We start from the raw sequence: 15,082 nt of genomic DNA, 5'->3' as shown, positions 1-15,082 counted from the left end.
CTATCATTCCTCAAATACTAATAGCTTTTTATTGTGTAGAAGTGTAAGGAAATTCCAAAAGTTATCTAAAGAAGTTTCTCAGATACAGAATTGGTACCAAGAATTGATGTGTAGTATGTGATTGGAGGAATACAATGTTGTGAGTATTTGTATGCCATTAAATACATGGGAGCTCTATATTTGATATGCAAAAGAGTAGAAACAGAAGTTTCCAGCAAGTGTAGTAATTATGTCTTTAATTGTAGAACAATGTCTTTCGTAAATTTTCTTTTTTTTTTTTTAAACTCCTCCTGTACTTTTTTATTTTGTGAAACTGGTTTATATACTATATAACTGACTGCAAAAAAAAAAGGAGAGTTGGCATACCCTGAAGATGAGAAATAGCCTGGGATTTTGAGTTTGTTTTTCACTTTTCAGATATAGACATGCTCCAACATAGTATCATGACTTGTCTTAAGAGTCCTCAATTCTTGCAACTGTCACACTGCCTTACATGAAACTCAAAATAATTGTTTTCTTTAATTTAATTTCTGTGTGTTTCTGCTCTGTCACTGTCACATTTTTAAATTTTATAATATGAAAGTTGCATTTGTATTACGTTTCTTTGGTCTACAGCTCAGATTTACTTGTGAATGTGTCACCAGTGCGTTGGCTTTTAGTCATTACAGGAAGCACTGAGCAGGAACCTTAGAAGTGGAAGAGTATGGGCATTTTCTGTAGCTTGATAGCTAATTGTTACTCCCCCCAGTGATGGTTGGTATGGGGTAGAACACATTCTGGTGGTTGTGCACCTTTGCGTACCTGGTTGTCCAGCAGACAATGCCTAAGGGCATAAATATGTGTGGATGTGGAACTGGATGCTTTGTTCTCCTCTTGGCAATGGCCATTTGATGACAGCCAAGTTTAAATAATTTAGGTACAATTTCTGTTTGTGATGTATACCATAAACTCCTGCGTAATGTAGGTTTATTGTTTGTTTCCTCATCTACCATAGCTTCTTGCTAGCTTTTTAGTCCTTTTAACTAATTCGTGTTCATCCGTTTTGCTTTCACCTTTGTGTATCCGAAGAACTGATATACTCTTCTTCGAATCTGTAAATTCTTCAGGCAAAGTGGTGAGATTTATCATCTGCTGCTCTCTCCCTAATGCTTGCACCTGTTCAATCCAAATTTCAGTCACATTCATCAATAAAGTAGAGGTCACAAAACTAGTGTTTCTAAGGCTTTGTGAAAATAACTTCTGAGGTAGAGAAATGGGTTTCAAATTAGTACCTGTCTGAACGTAAAGGTATGGTGTGAGTACAGCCATGTTATGAGACATCAGATAATCCATATTGGAAAAGATTATAGAAAGTCAGGTTTTATAATCCCAGTGTTCAAGGAACGACTTGATATTTCTTGTGCTCAGCTTGTGATCAAAGTGGGTTGTGAAGGCCACAAAAGTCATGGTTCTTTTCAAAATTTGAGAGACAGATACAGAATAACTTTAGCTGCAAGAAACCCCATATCAATTTAACAGGAAAAGGTATAGAACTAGAAAGTAAATGTAAATGCAGCTGTCAGTTTAGTAAAAGATACTGCCTCTGCTTATGAGTCGTGCAGCTAAACTAGCTTTCCTGTCAGTGCATATTTTATAAATATTTTGTGAGCAGTCAGAGCTCTACATTGTTACATGCTTTAGGTGGGCAGTGAACAAAAATGATACTTGATTGTCACTGAAAAAGCAAGTGCCTATTACTTCTATTAGGAGTTTCAATACAAGCATTAAGGCTGAACGCAAGCTGTGTGAACTGTTTTGGAGTAGGTGAAAGCAGTTACACTGTTCCTGCAACAGCACTTTTATGGTTTGTTCTGGTAGGGGTTAGAGAGGAAATGGGTCAGCTTTTGATGAACTACATTAAAATCACTTTAGATAAATGTAAAGGTCAGTGTAGGCAAAGTAGATATCTTATTTTTTTTATAGTAAAATAGAATCTTCTCCTGGTGAAGACATTACAGTTTATTGCTAGCTGTGGGCTGTTGCTGTAACAGCATTTTTATAGCCTTATGTGAGTCATGCTAAACTATGGCTCAACTTAATATTTTATGTACCTCAATATGTTGTTCTACATTCCTTATTACAACCTTGAAATTTCTCATCTTACTGAATGCAGTTGATACTCACTGGTAATGTCTTTAATATTTACTGTAGTTATTTTTCAACCTATTTCAAATGCAAATATTTTTGTTACAGTAACATCAGCAATGATTAAAATTACTTCATAGGTTTGGAATACAAGCTTGACAGTTGGTTATGAACAATGAAGAATGTTGCAAAACTGAGTTTGTCTGATAACACTGTAATAGAAATACACTCTTGAATTTTGGAGATAGAATAGCTAATCTGAAATCTATCTAGTTGCTGTTGCCATTTTTTTTTTTCTTCAGTTATAGCAAGAGAAATGACAGCTCTGATAAAATTAATCAAAAGAGATTTCTTGGGTTTTCAGGAGAAGGGGTTTTAATGCGGACCACTGGCATATTGAAAGTGCAATGTGAATAAAAGCTGAAGTGTGTGTCTTGTATTCTCAATCTATTACAAAGGAGCTTCCAGTGTCCCAAACAGATCAAGTAATTCTCATAATCTTCCTAAGGAAACATGTTGAAGTAATTATAATATTAATTTATCTGATCTGTCCAAGAGGTTAGGGTAGAGCTATATTATACATGAGACCATGCCTCTAATTTTTAGGCTAAACAAGGTCGGTCCCCTGCGCAGATCTTATGAAGAGACCTGATACTTAATAGAAAAGATTAATTGCAGGAGTGCATAAGGTTCAAAGATGTAGTCTGGTGGAAAGTACCTTACTGCTCAGGGCATGTTATCCCTTTACTTCAGAAACACTTTGGCATTCACTTCTCTTGAGTTTTGCCTTTTGATCTGGCATCATCTGTATTGACGGTATTTGTGGGGAATTAAAGGCAAGTTTAGATCAGATATATAAATCCAAACTGGATATGTTGTGTTTGGTCTTGAAGTGTTTCGTAGAACTAAGGCAACTTTATCACCACACTTATGCCATTACCTGGAGTAAATTGGTATGCCTACGCTAGGAGTTACATTGATTTTAGTGATATAGTTATCCATATGGATTAGGGGTGCCGAGTTGATCAAATTAATTATAAACTGTGGTGTAAGACATTAGTGTCCCTGTTTTTCCTTTGCTTTTTACTTTGTGCTGCAGGGGCAGTAGCAGAAAGGCTGCAAGAGATGTATATGCTAGTTCATATTCTGTCATGTTAGCAGAAACCTGTTTATTTTGAGCCTACTTACTCAGTTTTTGGTGCACCTCCACTTCTGTCAATTCGCTGTGAATGTGCCTGTGGCTGGAGGGCTGGGCAGGCAGCTGGGAGACTTGATCTCTCAAATTAACCCAAATAAATGTACTGGAGTTCATCTGTTTGAATCTTATAGCTCCTGTTATATTAGCACAGAAGTATTAAAAGCCCTTTAAATCTCAAGGGCATCTAATTTCTATGTACCTGCAAGGTTAGCTGTCTTCATGGGTTTTTGACACAATAAGGCTAAAGGGGCCAGTGCCCTCCCCATTGTGTAGTTATAGCTATTGAGAAACATGGGATAATATATCTACATGCGTAGAAACCTTGTACAAATATACCTGGACTTGCCTCTACTGGTGATTGAAGTTTGTACTACCCAAACAAAAAAAATGAGCAAAAACCAACCAAAACCACCACACACACCCCAAAGCCCCTCCACAGTAATCCGAACTTTTAAAACTCAAAGTAAGAATTAGTTTTAAGTCATTTTGATGCCACATGTCTCAAAGTAATTTCTCAATTGATTGGTTTCCACTTTTCTTTTTCTCTCTGAATTTTCAGAAAACCATTGTTTCATTTCTTACTGTTTTGCTTTTCTTGCTTCTGAGAAGTGTTATTGTGTTATTATGGAGGTTTTGATTCTTGTGAACCAAACGGATTAAGAAGAAAGTCTAGCACACTTTCAGAGCTGTCTCACCCCTTACAAGATATGATGATTCTGCTGTACTTGGAGCCAAAGAAAATCTTAGGTTAAGAGGGAGTAATAGAACTAGAGATTACAGCAGGACAGATAAAGAGTTTAAATAGTTTAAATAGTTTAACTAATTCAAAATGCGCTATGTTTCTACCACTCTGTGCTTTTTGGTGATCTTGCAACTCAAGTGTTTAAAATTTCTGAAAACGGTTTAAATGGAGAATATATGATTTCTGTAGGTAAGGTATTTCATGACCAGCTTGAATTTCTCCTTAAACATGCTCTTGGGTTCCTCCATTAATATTTAAAATTTGTGTACTTTATGGTTCATGACTATCCATTCAGCCATCACCATTAAGTACCTTTAACACTGGAGCTTGGCAATAAGTGAGAGGGGGAACCTGTGTGCTATGTGGCCAGATTTTCTCCACATCTATAACTCTGCTGATACGGGTAGAAAGCTATTTGTTAATTCCTTCATCAATTTATATTGTAAAACAAAGTGAAGAGTCTTGCTTTTAAACATCCTTTACATATACTGTCTTCCATATTTATCTGTTGGTGTAATGGACTACAGTGTGAATATTATTCTCTGCTTCACCTTTATGAAAGGGTTCTTCTGATGCTTTGGTGTGAGAATCTGCTGTGCTTACAGAGAAGGTTCACAGCCTTCAGAGAAGGATTAGAGTTTAGCAGCAATCACTTTGTGTTTCTCTTCTTTTTGTAATTATGTTCATGTAATGCACGAGTGAATTTACTGAAGCATGAGTTAAAGACATGTCAAATGCTAGTGAAATTTGAGGAGGAAGAGCAAAGCATTTAAAAGGATAAGACCTTAATTAGACACTGTGTTTAGGGATATTTTTCCTTACACAAGCTTGTGATTCTAGGGATGCGAGTGCCTATATGTGGTGGGAAACTTTGCATTTACAACTTTAGAGTTACCTATAGTAGGGTATTCTCTCAATCTAATATCACTCCACTGAATTAATATTTTTTTAAAAATTAAACAGGCACCAGCCATTTAGAAAGACAGAATTAGTTGCTTTTTAAAAAAAAAAAAAAAAAAGCCATATACTATCAAAGAATTACTGTCTTAACTTCATTTTGGCATTTATGCAGCATCAAGAGATAATTATCCTTAAAAATATTTTATCATAATGACAACTCTTTAACAGAACTCCATAATATACTATCAAGGAGGAATATTATGTATTCCATTTCTCATTCATAAATTTAAAATGTGCTCCCTACCTGCAGTTAGAGTGAATGGTCTTTGATCCTCTTGCCATGTGGAATCCCTGAAAATCATAAAAATGCGATGAGGTGCATTAAAACCAAGCAATAATAGTGAGGTCAAAACCAAATGGAGAACACCCACTTACCCCCTGCTTCTTTCCAACACAAAAATTTGAGAAATATACCTTTTAAAAGGAATGTGTGCTTGTGTGTTGCAAATTGCATAGGAGTGGTTGGCAAGGTTTTGTGTCTCAGCAGAAATACAATAATCTTTATAGGATGGACATTAAGACTACCTTGTCTAAAGTGACTAAAATAATTTTGGCAGGTAAAATTGTTAGAGTTTATGCTTAGCACTTCAGATTCATTTATTACCTTCTTGTGTGTTTTTGTTGGTTTTTTTTCCCTTGAAATATGTAGGCACTTCAGTAGGACTATGGAGGAGCTGGTTCACGATCTAGTCTCAGCGCTGGAAGAAAGCTCAGAGCAAGCTAGAGGAGGTTTTGCTGATACTGGAGATCATTCTCGAAGTGTGTCTTGTCTTCTAAAACGACAGGCAAGGAAAAGGAGGGGACGAAAAAGACGTTCATTTACCACCCATCATCCCTGGGAGACTGGTCACTGCTTAAGTGAAGGTTCTGATTCCAGTTTAGAAGAATCAAACAAAGACTACAGGGAGAATCATGCTAATAAGAAAGACCACAGTGACTCTGATGACCAGTTGTTGGTTGCTAAACGTAGGCCTTCCTCAAACTTAAATAACATTAGAGGCAAAAGACCTCTGTGGCATGAACCAGATTTGGCTGTTGACAGTTTGGGAAACAGAACTTTGCGCAGGAGAAGGAAGGTAAAACGGATGGCAATAGATCTGCCATCAGAAGTCTCTAATGCACTGACAATAACTCAACAGCAGGATAACAGCAGAGATCAAGAAATGGACAACAACAATAAATCATACCAACACCAAGAGTTTTCCAAGAGCAAAGTGAAAAAAAGAAAAGTAGCTGCAGCTCGACAAGGACCAGAAATTTTGGATGAAGGAGTAGTTATAGAAAATGAAGAAGTAAACCAAGCAAATAAGGACAAAATGGAGTATGAGGAGCAAAAAGGCTCAGATGACAACATGAGTGACAGGTTATTCTTTCTTTTCCTTTTTACAGAAACTTTGGATAATATTTGTTTGCTTTTATTACTGTGTATTTAGAATCTTTGGATTTTTCTTTAACTCCAGAGTTAAAATGTATAGTATATAGTATAACAGATCAATAGTATCTGTTTTAACAAGTTACTCTTAATTCTTTTTTTTTTTTTAAGTCTACTATTTTTAATATATATGAGTTGCTTAGGTTAAGGAAATCAGCATAGTCATGTAGCAGAATAATACCAAGAAAACAGCTTCTTGAAATAACACATTTGAACTGTTTCAAGATTAAGAATGACAGAATAAACAAATGATTAATATGTTTTTTTTTCTGGTTATTTCAACTGGTGACAGTTCTAAGACAAAAATTGTGTTTTTCCAATTTCTAGACATTGGTGCTTTGATTGTTATCTCTATTCATCAGAAAGGTTGTCAGTGTTTAGAGTCACCATTTAGACAGTATGTTCTTATGTGTCATGGGCATAAAAAGTCTGCAGGTTGCCAAGGATATACATCATTTACGAAATGCAAAAACCAATTTACAGTTCAGAAACACCTGAGCTTACCATTAGAAAAATGGGGGAATGATGACTCTTTGGCAGTACACCTCATCCATCCATTCCAGACAGCAGTCATAGTACAATGGTAATTGTTTCCAAAGTACTATTTTGACAACACAATAAGGTGTAAGTCATTTTTCCACCATGCACAAGGGATGTTACCTGCAGGGCCTAGTAAGCTTGATTATGTTTATCCCATGTGCCTGGTTCTGAATGCAGAACTGTCAACAAGACAGACTCGTATTAAAACACATAATTTTGGTCAGTTGCTTGACAGTACCAGTGTCCCTGTTTTTTTTTTGTAGGCGTTTTATCTATAAACTATTTAGCCTTTTTCTTACTGGGGAGGCAGACTTGAGATGCAGAAAATACCCAGCGATTTTGACCAGAGTAGGCAGATTGGTTACTGTAATAACAGCAGTGTTGGTGACTAACTCCAGTAAGGTTGGAAAAGTTCTTCTAAGTCTTTTCATTACATACTAGTTTTGTCTCTAACCTGCGGACAATAAGCAGCTGAAAGAGCTGAATGAATCCTGAATTTTAAAGATTGTAACTGATGTCTTAATTACTAGAGCAGAAGCGGTCCTTAAGGCAGCCAGTGTAACTTGAGATATCTTATTTCAACGTGCAAGACAGGAATGTGTGTTGTCAGGAAGCCTTTAGAAAACTTTCTTCTTCTTTGATGATGCTGGGAGTCTGTTCCCTCAAGTTCGGTACTTAAAGACAGAGGTTTAAAAATTTCCTTGGAGCTAGGAACCATTGCATTGTTTATCATATGTCCATAGTCTTGTCGCTTTTTTATTTATAAAAAAAATTCTGTTATGTTACAAGGGTAACAGTTCTCCAACTCAAAAATTCTGTAGCTAATTTTTGAGTGAGGAAAGGAGTGATCAATACAAAAATCCCCTGTAGACTCTAAAACTGTGCTACTTCAAGGTCAGTCTGAATATTTTTTTATTTTTTCACAAAAGAAATGTTACTGAATTAAAACTTCATCTTCCTATTTAGAATGCTTAATATTTTGTTACACAGAATGGTGTCATTTTTCAAATCATACTTCGTTTGTCTCTGACCCCAATAAATGACCTTTAAAGCCATTCTCATCTTCAGTGTTCTCTGCTCATGCAAATGGTTGAGGGATGGTCTGTCATTCTACTGAATTTCTCGCAATGGTCATCCGTACCAAAAGGTTTGTAAACCACCGAATTAGAAAACTTGCATTCCAAAATGTGATGAGAAGTCCACCATATCTAAGCATCTTGAGTCCATACTGTATCTCAATGTTTTGTATGTAAGTAATTTTAACTCATTTTAAACTAACTTTACTTAAATGCAATAGTGCCTCTTCTGTTTGAGATCATTTAGCCAGAAGAATCAGAAACAACTAGCAAACTCTTCCTAAGTATATGTTCTAAAAGTAAAGATTGTAAGATTGCACAAGACATGGAGAGCTAACAAAGCGTCTTGGACAACATTCACACTTCAGGAAGACTTGCTGAAAGAGGAAAATTAAAAAGTATACAAAGCTGCTCTAGTTTTGTACATTTGTGTGCATACAGTTTAACAATTTTTTAAAAAAAGGATTAAATTTTTAGAATTTCGGTTTTTGCAGAACAAAGCAAATTTTAATGGAAGTTAAATTGCTTGTATCTAAAACCGGTGAGAAGTTTTCAGTGCATACATGAGATGACTTCAAAATAATATAACCTATATATTTGAAGTGCACATTAAAAATGTTAAGTGACACTTCGTTTTGCAGTCTTTTATTTGTGTGTGTTCAAACACCAAACACAACAGTAACTGGTTTTTAAATGGAGGGTTCAGGAGTAGGAGGAGGAGTCTTCAAGCTCTTAAAATGTCAGCTTCTAGATGATCCTAAAGATTAATTCCTGTGAGGTTGGTTTTGAGCACTTGAAAATTAGATTTTGTTGATCAGAGCCTGTCCATTGCTCATTCTTCCTTATCCTCAATGCTTAGATGCTTGGCCAGTTTCAGCCAAATTTGGCAATGCACAGAATTCTGGATGATATTTATTTCCTGCAAGCTTTGGCAATTGTTTGCTTTTTAAGTGACTAAATAGAAGAGAAATCTCAATTGCCCCTTTTGAAAGGCAGCAGCAGTGAAACTCAGCCAGCCACCCACCAGCCTGCCAGTCAGTGGCTGGTCTGTCCCTGGGACAGGCTTGGTTAGTCAACAGAGGTCACAAGGCTTATATGAAACTAAGGTAGGGGACAGTTTGCTAGTAATAATAACTAGTAATAAAAAGTATTTCTTCTTTGATTCCACAAATGTATAAAGCTGTGAAAGCTTTTTGGATAGCAGAGCTGTTTCTTGCAAGTTTTTGCTCGCATACGCTATTTTATAGGACTAGAAGGAATCTGGCTTTTTGCTTTTTCCTGGAGGTCTTACTGGGATAGGAAGTCTCACTACAAAGCAAAGGAATTAGAAATATACAGTGCAAAATTATATTAAAACTGGAAATAAATTCCATCATAATAGCTTTCAAGTACTTAGATATTAATGTATTAATTCCGGAGGTTTTGAATCTATTCAGTGAAATGACTGCCATGTAGCAATTATCTCGACTGTAATCCCTGCCCTATTTGACTGTGGCATGAGGAGAAAGAACACTGTGACTGCCATGAATATGCCAGCATTACGGTTTGTATTAAAAACAAACAAGCAAAAAAATAAAAAACCAAACAACCAAAACATTATTATATGTAACTTTTACAATTTCAAGTGGTTATGTTTTCATGAACTGGCTATTCCTTCAGTACAATTTATTGCACAATTAAGATATCTTACTTAAAAAAAAAAAAAAAAGGAAAAGGAAGGAGACTTCTCAAAACTGAAAATTTTGGTGGGAAACTTGCTAAAATACTAGACTTGAAACGATTTCCTAACTTTCATTTAAAAAAAATACAGTTAAACAATAAATGGACAGGAGGAATCTATGAGAAGGGGATGTTTTTTCTTTCAGATGTATGATGTAAAATTGTGTGCAATGAAATGTAAAGACAGTAAAGCCATCTATGCTGTAATTAAAGTGAGGATGGGATGCTTCCTAGAAAGACTTACTAGGATTTGCAACATTAGGAAGTTCAAGTTCTGGTCTCGCCCATGAAAGAAGGTTCCAATCTCATTGCATGCCTGTCCTCTTTCTTCTGCTTAGGGCAGTTGTACAAGTGCTTAAGTCTGTTCTGATTATATTATGTATAAAAGATGGTATAAGTATTGCTTATACAGTCAGAATATGGATAAGCAGAAGATACAGCAAGGATTCAGAAAACTTAATCTTCAAACACAGATCTGTGTGTGTATATAGAAAATTCTTTTTATATTCTTTTCCATATTTGTAATTCTTACATATATATGTAATTCTTTAAAAAAAGTTCACTGCTTTCTGTCTCCTCATACCATATTGTGTTTCAGATCCTCTTGGGATGCCTCCCAAAGGAAGATACAAAAACTAAATGTGTACTTATAATTAGACAAATTTTATAGAAGTCATATTAAAAGCTTTAAAAAAAAATGAGGCTTATTTTTGTAAGAGATTAACATTTAAAAGGAAATAATTTTCCTAAGTGTACTAGTTATTTAAAAACAAAAATAAAAGTAACTTATTATTAGAAAGTAACTAAAAATAATTTAAACCAGTTGAATTCAAGTATAGAACTGCATATATGTTTTAATATGAATAAGTGTAGAAAGGTATAAGAACTTGTGGTCTGTTTAAATAGCTTGTATGGAACGTTGAGAGTAGCCGTAGTGTTTATAACTTGCACTTGAATTTGTGTGGTGCACCAAAGGGATTTTTTTTTTTTTTTCAAATTGTTTTACATCATACTGTAAATAAAATGTGATTAAATTTTGGTGGGAGTATTACTTCCTTAGCAGAGCTACTTTATTGACAAAAAATGAAATAAATGGTTTACAAAAAAATCCTTTTGTGTGAAACTCACCAAAACGTGATCTGCGTTATTACAAGGCAAGTCTGTTTTACTGTTTAGAGACAACTGGAATATTGTTTGTAACGATGTGTATACAGCAAAGAAGAAAATACCTTACCTATTGATGTCTTTGAATTTAGAGAAGTGTGTGCATGTTTATACACATTTTAATTTTAATGCCATGATGGAAGTCACAGAAAAGTAAACTGTACCTTGCTTTTTTTGTTGATGCTATGATCATTGATCATATTTACTTTCTTCAGGATGACCTTTATTTTGATATAATTGGCTACCTTTATTATAAACTGTTTTCTTTCTTCCCAGGTAGTATGTCATGAAACCTTAAGCAGTGTCTTCCAAAATACTTGCAAATGATGTTTAGAAAGTTAATTCGATTTTCAAACTCTTATATTCCATGTGCTGAAGGAAGGCTTAGGCTGTTTTTGATTGAGACTTTTCCTATTTTATTGAGCAGTGGTGTTCCAGGATCAAGCTGAATTGCACAGCATAAGAAGGGAGCAGTGGGCATTTGATGGAAACAGATAATAAAATGCATCAATTGTGTCAGCACCTTTTTGCAGTCACATCTGGCTTACTCTCAGAGTACCATTAGATTCCCATGGTTTTATGTGCCAAAAATAACATGCTTTGTAGTTAATGGAACTAGGATATTTGCAGTTTGATTAAAAAAAAAAGTCATCCTATTTTCTTTCCTATGTTTGTTGGGTTTAAGTTCAATTTGAGCACAGCCTTGTCTCCTTAAAATTTTACGACTGAAAGATCAATTGTTCTTTTGATCTGCTTCTTTCTTTCTCTTATTACAGTGAATCCAGCAGTCTGAGCAGCAGCGATGCTGGTTTGTTTACCAATGATGAGGGAAGACAAGGTATTGAAACAATCTTTCCCTTTTCCACCCCTCAAACCACATCAGTTGAAATTCTGTAAGCGTTACAAGTAATTTCATAGGCTAATCAATATAATTCAGTTGCTATTACTATTTTAATGAGTTGAAGTATAGCTTGCTTTCTAGGTTTTTTGAAATGTTACCAGGGAGTGTCCTGAATCTATGACTTAGTCAAAAGCTGTCTTGAGAATCAGTCTCTGTAATATAATAAACTTCCTTATAATTTGAGCATCTCCAAAAGATTATCTATACTAAGTTTTAATTCTTCAGTTGCTTCAATTTTCAAGACAAGACTCTGTGGTCATAGTACTGCTTCTCAAACTATATTTGAGGTAGCTTTTTTCTTTCTTTTATTCTGAATTGATGTGGCAGGATTTTATAGTTCTCTCTTGTCCAGAAGTTTATTTGAAAAGTACTTTCAAACAAACAACTTTTTCAGCAGTGTAACACTGAGATTAGAGGATACATGCTGTTTAAAGTCTCTCCCCTCTGAAAAATTTTTCTTCAACATAAAATTCAGTGAAAATTCAAGATTTTCCTTTAGTATACATAATGTTCTCATGTGATTTTATGTGATAAAACTATTGAGGATGGAAGTATAAGACTTTATTTGCCACAAGACTTTTTTAAGTACAACACATTTACCTGTATTATGCTAGCATCTTAGTGCCCAGCTGATGGACTAGGAACTCGCTGTCTTTGACAGTATACAAAAATGAGGCAAAAATAGCCTCCCAAGTAATAAGACTTGCTCTTCTGTTGGCAATTCTAAGTTAATGGTAATGGAGATAGCTTTCTTATGCATTTTGCCATAGACTGCTTGAGTGTGTGCAAGAGAACAAATCCTGGCTCATTGCACAGTAGTGATCTAGGTTAAAGGAATGTTTGGTTTTTAGGGTTTGTGGGATTTTTCTTGCTTTCTCTTCAGTCTCTTCTGTTTTGTTTTGTTTTTTTTTTTTATCTTCTATTTTAACGTTACCATAGGGAGATGATTTTTCAGACTTAGAACAGGTGTTACCTTCCTTGCTCAAAAGTAACTTGTGCTACATAACCTGTACCTCCCAGTCTGAGTATCTGGTTTTAGCTGTGCTAGTTAGCTATGCTAACACATAGCTTTTCTGAAGAATTGAGGCTCTCTTTGAAAGTTTAGATCGATCTTTTAACCTCAGGTGAAAAGTATTTTAATCTGAAATATGTCAAAAATATTTGCTTTTACTTCCCTATATGAATTTCTCTTCTGACTTGCAATTTTTAAAACTTTTGTTCTCTGTTTATGTGTAACATGACCTACCACATTTCATAATTACATACATTTTTTTAAGTACGCTTGATACAAATGTATCAGAATATTTTTGTCCTTAAATCCTGAACTAAATTATTTAAATCTTTGAATAATATGGTTGAAAACATCTGAGTTACTTTGGTTTTCATATATATTTTGTGGGAGGAGAAAAAAGGAGGGATCAGTGTTCTTTCATTGGTGTGCTGTTACCTTTTTTAGTATTGATTCTTTGCTATAGAGCTTTAATTCTTATTTTTGCTTGCTTGATTTTTTTAACCTTAATTCAATTTGATTGTAATTTTCAAGCAGAAAGCATTAGACCCGAAATAGTATTGTGAAATATAAATAAAAAGAACAACAATAATGAAACTTGAGAAGGACATTGTCAGGACAAAACATTATTTTTTTTTAATTTCACCTTTGAACTAATTATTTTGTGGTAATGATCAGAAGACCACTAGCTTCACACTGTATCTCAGACATTCTTAGATTTGTATTATAGCTTTGGTTTTGTAAAGACTTTCCATGAAAGTACTATCAGAATACTGTAACCCAAAATTGTTTATTTTCTAATAATACTTATTCTACCCCCCAAAGAAAATGCTAGTAACTTTTATCTTTGTACTCCCCTTATGAAGTAAGATGAGGTTATTTTTTCTCCGTAAATTAATTTATAGCTGAGCTAAGACACATACAAAATTGAAAAGAATGAAGGAGGAAATAAATCTGATAAAAGCAAAGGAAAAGACTAGGTGAGAGAAATGAAGCTGAAGAGGACAGGATGAAAATGTTTTAAGGGAAGAACTGGCTTATCTTGCTGTCCGTTTTTAAAAGCTAGACTTTGATTCCTGTCTTCTCAGTGTCTCTCTCATCCAGGATATATGTTCAGAACATCAGCATCTTTACCTCATTTGTAGTTCAAATTTTCTGCACTTCTGACTTCTGGTTTCCACTAATTCAAGTGAAGAACCAGAGATTGATTAATGCCATCTGGAGAAATACTTGGTCTAAATGATGTGCCTGCCATCATTCAGAAGTTTGGGTAGCAGAGGACAAGACAATCTTGTTCTCCAGGGCAACATTTGTTCAGTCTGTGTCTCTGAGATTAAGAACCATATCCCATTTATTACAGACAAATACTCTTTATAAAACTCTAATTAATTCCCAAAGCATATTCATCCTATGGGGCAGGCATTATAGAAAATAAAGTGATCTAAAGCAGCAATTTCTTTGAGCAGTTGGCCAGTCAGTTAAATAGCTGAATGTTGAGTTCTGAACATCAGAGTGCCTGACCTTGCAACTTTTACTATTTTCCAAAATTGTTTCAGAAAGCAAATGGAAATAAATTCCACCTGTATTCTTCTGTGCCTAGACTCTTAGAAGCGTTTCAACTTTTATAATTTGATTCAAGAAAACCAGCTGTAGCTGTAATTAGGGGTGGTAGTGGATTAGCTGATAGATATATTTTCATTGCCATGAGAAAAGAAAATTGCTGACTTGAAAATCCAGTGTTCAGGTTCTAATATGTGGTGTGCCATGTAACCTTTTTTTAAAAACCTTTATACCCTTTTCCTTTCCAGCCTGCCTCTGTCCCAGTCTCATAGCTTTTTTTGTTTGATTGATTTGATTTGTTCCTATGAAGTCCTCATCTGAGCCTAGCCATTCTTGTCTTCCTTTTCCAAGTTATCCAGGTGCTTATGTTAAGTCATGTGAGATGGCATAAGCAGCTCTCTTGCTGTGCTCTATTTCACTACTTGTGGCAAAAGTAATCGGTACTCAATGTTTTGCAATCCCAATGTGGCAAATGTTTTTCTTCTGTGAAACATTGCATACCCTGTACAGTTAGCCAGAAAAAGCTAAAGGTCATAGAGAATGCTCAGTGCAGGTACAGTCACTGGAGAAGATAGCTGTTGAACTATTAACAACCCTCAAGTGAATTCTTAAGGGTTGTATTTTTTTCAGAGGTTTGCAAATTGGGCAGCTTTGGGG

The 15,082-nt window shown here is 35.0% G+C and overlaps 1 protein-coding gene across 1 annotated transcript in view; it reads left to right on the top strand.

Moving 5' to 3' along the window:
• Nucleotides 1-15,082, top strand: part of GPATCH2 (G-patch domain containing 2) — a 120,013-nt gene that overhangs the window by 2,751 nt on the left and 102,180 nt on the right. The window contains exons 2-3 of the mRNA XM_074168609.1: nt 5,674-6,387; nt 11,732-11,793. Coding sequence (XP_074024710.1) covers nt 5,674-6,387; nt 11,732-11,793 — 776 coding nt within the window. The remainder of the gene's footprint in view (nt 1-5,673; nt 6,388-11,731; nt 11,794-15,082) is intronic.

Source organism: Numenius arquata, chromosome 2, assembly GCF_964106895.1.
Source record: "Numenius arquata chromosome 2, bNumArq3.hap1.1, whole genome shotgun sequence".
NCBI classification, from domain to species: domain Eukaryota; kingdom Metazoa; phylum Chordata; class Aves; order Charadriiformes; family Scolopacidae; genus Numenius; species Numenius arquata.
Note: the sequence above shows the minus strand (reverse complement) of the source record. Positions and strands in the feature narration are given on the sequence as shown.